A 5,681-nucleotide genomic window follows, 5' to 3' on the forward strand; every position below is an offset into this window, starting at 1 on the left:
GTGGGGAAGTTGACAACACCCGACGATTACTTCATTAAATTGACTTTTATCGGATGAACGCAAATTGGATTCATGGAACAGGAGATTTTTCAATCCGTTTTGATTTCTTTTTGGCATAAATCAAATAAACTTATGTGAAAGCTTAGAATAATTAGCATCCTCCTAGCAAAAAAATCTAGATGACCAATTTCGATGTATATTCTATCCGAAAAGAATTCCAAAATCTATAGTATGATTTACTTTAAAACAAAGGTTTAGTAACAAGGAGGTTTGGCATCTTAAATACGAACAAATGTTTAGTAGCATGGTTGTTTGGCATCTTAAATAAGATTTCAATAAGTAGGGACCATGCATGATCTTTGAATGATGTTGGTGTCAAAGCATGGTGAAGATGAATTGCTCATATATTGTAGGTGTGACAAGGCAACTATCGATAAAGTCTATCAACATTAAATCCGAAATGGACATCAATGGTGGTGGTCGAGCTTGGTAGGTCGATACTATCCGTTTTTAGAACTCTAATTCGGCATATCAATAGCAAGACTTTCCTATAATAGATCACTAGAAAGTTACATATCGAAACTCTAGGTATTAATTCAATGACTTATAAGATTATGAAAACGTTATTAGCATATGTATATCGCATTCATTATCAACTTGGATCACCTAAAAGCGAACGGATGCAATGAATTACTTGATGATACTATATGAAAAATAAAAATTGATCAAACCTAAGGATAAGGATATTAATTATATGACACAAACTCAACATGAAAGGGCCTTCAAGGGTGACTTACTAGTAGAGTTTACATCTCCATCATCTCGCCCTATTGATACGATAAACTAATAGACATAATTCGATTCGAAGACGTAGAATGAAACAAGGCAAACCCCTAATTATTCGGTCTTAATTAGACAATTCATGCAAATACAAGGGAAAGTACATATGAAAGCTTAGAAACCCTAGCTAGCTATTTATATCTTAGCCTTTTTATTTTTCTTAATAAGGCGAAACACCCACATTAGCCGTGGCCATAAATCCGTCTTTCATGAGCAAATCCTCTCCTTCCTGCAAAACAACAAAAACAAAGTTAAACAATATAAATTACAAGTTCTTTTAAGAGCCAAGAAATTGATATTCTTGGATTGATAAGATTTACACTTTCTCAGCTTCTAACTAATAAAGATGAACACAGAAACATAAGCACATGAAGGATAAGAAAAAATATATATTATTAATATAATCTAATGTAGTACAAAAAATTAAATATGAATGAGAAATAAAAGGTGAAGAAAACTAGCTTCAAGGGTAAAAAAAGTATTACCTGTTGACACACATTGGGTTTCTTCACGGGTTGATCAGGCATGAGTCCGAAGTGGATGTGAGGAAAATGGGCCCACTTTAAAATAAAAGGTCAAAAATTAAAAAAACTTGTTAAAAAACATACTACGTAATTAGAAAAAAGGAAACCCTAGTTGAAAAGAAACCCTAGCTATAGATGCTTGTTTGGATTTAGCAACAAAATTAAAAAACTTAATTATTAATTTATTTAAATCTTACATTCTTTGCAGCTGCACTGAAGGCCTCTCTGTGACTGATATCAGGGTTTCCTGCTTTGATACGTTGGATCTCTTCTCTACAATTTATATAGTAGGTCCAATTAAATTAAATTAAAAAAAAAAAACAAACATGCTTTTCACAGATCTATGCAATTCATCTACTCTATAATTGTTTTTTACTGTATTCCTAAAAGCTTCATCTGTAATGTGCTTGAAGCTTTGAATTTACTAGGCCCTACTTCTTTTTTTGAAGAAAGCAATTGTACAAGAAACAGTTTTCTTTTTGGTTCAGTATGTAGACTTAAATTTTTCTTCAAATTTACCTTAAAATTTGTGTAGAATTTATATAATTTAGCTAATGTTGGTAAAAACAAAATACTTTGTCAATTGCCTAAAATATTACTAGTAACATGCACAGCAATTTAAGTAAACATTTGATTATTATTATTATTATTAGACATATATAATAATATAACTATAGAATATTTATTGTGATATCAAATTCTTCTGAACCAAAGTTAAATGCTTGCAACTTTAATTAACAAAATCGAGAGTAAAATTTATTAATTAAAGTGTTAGAATGTAATTAATAAGCTGACATTTGAGCCATTAATTATCAATGTAACCCACAGATGGACAGTACAATGTTGAAAGCTCATATTTTGTTACCACTTTCATCGTACAAGAAATACATTCAATAAATTGTACTCTGTTGTCTAATTAAGTAGTACGTTTTCAACTCAAAAATTCAAATCAACCGGTACTTTGAAATTTCGGATTTGACGTTTGTTTTTGTTTTTTATATTTTAGTATGTTTATCATTTTATCATATGTTCTCTCATATTAATTAATTGTACATTTATGTTTAATATGTTATCTTCTTCCCATTCCTTTTAAACAAAACACCAAATTATATATTCATCTACACATTAAAATTAAAAGCCATATTTATTTGAGAAGTTTTTAGTGATACAATTTAGGTTGGGAGTTGGTACCAGCATATTCTCTTATATGTTGTACAATGCTCTATATTTATTTTTGCATAGAGATATTTCATGACAAATATATATATTAATTTTTTTTTGTTTTTGTAAAAAGTTAAACAATATATATACTATATACTTACTTGATGAATCTGTTGTAAGCAGAAGGCACTCTTTGGCGTTTTTCTGGAGCTGCAAATACAAGACAAACATAGCGACAAAGTAAACAGACATTACAATAAAAACATTTCACTGCTGACTATTTTGTAGACTTGAAAATATCTCTCTCTCCTATCATAACATCATCATTATCTTTATCTATATATCAAACAATTCTAACCATTTTATTTTATGGGGTAGATGTATACTTTTCTGATTTCCATACACATGCAAACCAAAAGCAAACAAAAAAGGACATAACTTTAAAGTCAATGAACGAAACACTAAACATGTGATAAAATATAATATACATATACATACATACATTATTATATTGAAGTAAAAGGGAATTAAAGAAAATACTATACTATACTATACAAAAACTAAAAAGGAAAAGGTAAATAAATTATATTAATGATTAAAATTATGATAATGGGTTAGAATAATGTACGTGTGAGGTTGTATTAACTATAGGTGTGGTTTTGAGTAAAATTAGGGTTTCCTTGATGGTCAATGATGTAACTCAATGGGAAGTTTCTGAAGTAAAGTTGCCTTTTGGATGTACAAAATTAAAATTTCAGAAACAACAAAGAAGAAGAAGGGAATCATGAATTAAAATCTCAAGAAAGTGAGTTTTCTTTTTACCAAAAACAAAATTTTTTAATACCTCATTTGATTTGATTGTAAACTTTTGAAAGTACACATACAGTAGTATTTTAGAAACCTTGTTTCAATTTTATCAAAACCACTTAAGATTACAAGTAGATGGTATGATGCAAGTCAAAAACATTTGTTTATCTTCATTACTAAGACATATATAATGCATAGTTAGTTGATAAAAATACTAGAAATTATATAACAATTAAAAGGACTAATAAATCTTACGTCTGTTTGCCACCGGAGGTTTAGGAAGCTCATCAATTCTAACTGGTCCAAAAGGCTCATTAGGGTTTGGTTGATTCATGAACAAGTTTGATGGGGCATTTCTTATTTCCTCCTGAAAAACTTCAAATGTTAACTAAAAATACATACATTTTAAAGAATTAGGTTTGAATAATTAGTGTCAATATATGGGTTAATTAGAGTAAGTTATATGATTCCCTTTGAAATTAAGCCCAAACATGCAAAATGGAGAAATTGAAACCAAGCCCCAAAATTTGAAAGAAAACATTATAAAACTTTAAAAGTAGAGAAATCAAATGGAAGAACCTCAACAAAAAAGGATAACTAAATCCAAAAAAACCCTAACCCTAGAAATGTTTCCTTTTTAAGTAAAGATCTTGAATCTTGATGAGTAGAAATCAGATGGTGGATGTTCATCACAAGTGAACATACCCATCTGGGGTTAATTTTTCTTTCAAATTTTACCAAATTCATGGATAAAATTCAATACTTTATCCCTAATTCATTAGTTAATTATTTATACTTATACCATAATGTTTTGAGGAGAGAAGAAATTATGGCCAAGATGAAATTGATTAGCAGCAGCGTTTGAAGCGACCGAAGCCGGCAACAAAAGGGCTCGCATGTTAACCGATAGAAGATTCGTGCAGTGCCCACATCGAACCGTAACAGTAGTGAACAAACTGCTGCAAGGGACACTCACCTACAAAATATCATATCATCAACAACAAATTAAAAGAGAGTTGTTATATTTATATTATATCTAATTATTATTATGCACCAAAGGGTTTTCTTGTCACGGTTTAATTTCTTGAAATTTAGGTATATAGAGATATATATATATATATATATATATATATATATATATATATATATATATATATATATATATATATATATATATATATATATATATATATATATATATATATATATATATATAGGTGATGATGTAAATAATGATGATGATGATGTATTGAGTGGTACCGCAAGAACAGTATCACAGAAGTTGCATTGAACATAACAGAGTTGTTCGGAGGGAGGAGAGAGGTGGTGGTGGTGGTGATGGTGGTCCGGTGAAAAAGCAGCAGCAGCAGCTGAAGATGACATGTTTTTTGATTGTTGTTTGTGTTTACTTTTAAGAGAGTGTTTGTGTGTCTTTCTTTCTCTCTCTCTTTTTCCTGTTTGATTCTGTTTCAGAGTGTGTTTGATTTGATTGATTGATAGATAAGATTGACTGATCACAATGTTTTATAATAAGGATTGATTGATGGACAGATTAACCACCTTTGGGATCTGACCTCCTCCTTGTGTTTATGTGAAACCCTTCTCACTCACAAATTATATACTACTTATATTAGTAGAATTTTGTATTGTATGTGAGAGAGAATACAGAATGAAAGAGTAACCACCCACTCTATATACAGTAGTAGCATATTCCGTTCCATTCCATTCCATTTATTGATATTTATTTTAACGATTTAACTAAGGAGAGATTAGTAACAAGCTTTCTTAATCGACACAATTGACAGTTTCACGAATCGACTGGATGAAAAGAATGGTAACAAGTTTTCTTAATTTTCATTACCTTTTTTATTTATGGTCATTGTTGTTTTTTTTTTTATTATAGATTTTTGCATATGTTAGATTGATAGCACCATTTACATGTATTAGTTTTTGGTTTGGTTGTCAAAGTTGGGTTCGGTTGGAGTTAGCGTCGACTTGTGACGTTTACTAGTTTCGAGCTCATCCAGTTTCATATTATCATTGTACGTTTTTCGATTAGGATCTTCATCGTCCGATTAAGATCTCATCTATCTATATAGTTTTCATTTCTCTTGCCAAAAAAAAAAAAACCTAAAGAGAGATTAAACAGATTTAAATTAAACAGTTTTATGCCAAAAAAAAAAAAAAAGATTTTAAAAGTCAATAGTTACAACTAGTTTTAAATTTACCGCTATTTCTAAGGCCCCCAAAAAAGACATTAAATGATACATTCAAAAGTAAAACAATAGCTTCTTCATCGAATGAGCATTTTTGGAGTTTCCAAATAAACCACAATGCAGTCTGAACGGT

General features: G+C 29.8%; 1 protein-coding gene across 1 annotated transcript; it reads right to left on the reverse strand.

The window, feature by feature from the left end:
• Nucleotides 1-746: 746 nt before the first annotated feature.
• Nucleotides 747-4,977, reverse strand: LOC139852596 (axial regulator YABBY 1-like). The gene is made up of 7 exons (XM_071841902.1): nt 4,593-4,977; nt 4,135-4,308; nt 3,588-3,699; nt 2,687-2,735; nt 1,562-1,637; nt 1,326-1,400; nt 747-1,069 (listed from the first exon to the last, which is right to left on the reverse strand). The coding sequence occupies exons 1-7, from the start codon at nt 4,713-4,715 to the stop codon at nt 1,001-1,003; spliced, it is 678 nt and encodes a 225-aa protein (XP_071698003.1). The 5' UTR covers nt 4,716-4,977; the 3' UTR covers nt 747-1,000.
• Nucleotides 4,978-5,681: the final 704 nt, after the last annotated feature.

This window comes from Rutidosis leptorrhynchoides, chromosome 6 (genome assembly GCF_046630445.1).
Source record: "Rutidosis leptorrhynchoides isolate AG116_Rl617_1_P2 chromosome 6, CSIRO_AGI_Rlap_v1, whole genome shotgun sequence".
Taxonomy (NCBI): Eukaryota; Viridiplantae; Streptophyta; class Magnoliopsida; order Asterales; family Asteraceae; genus Rutidosis; species Rutidosis leptorrhynchoides.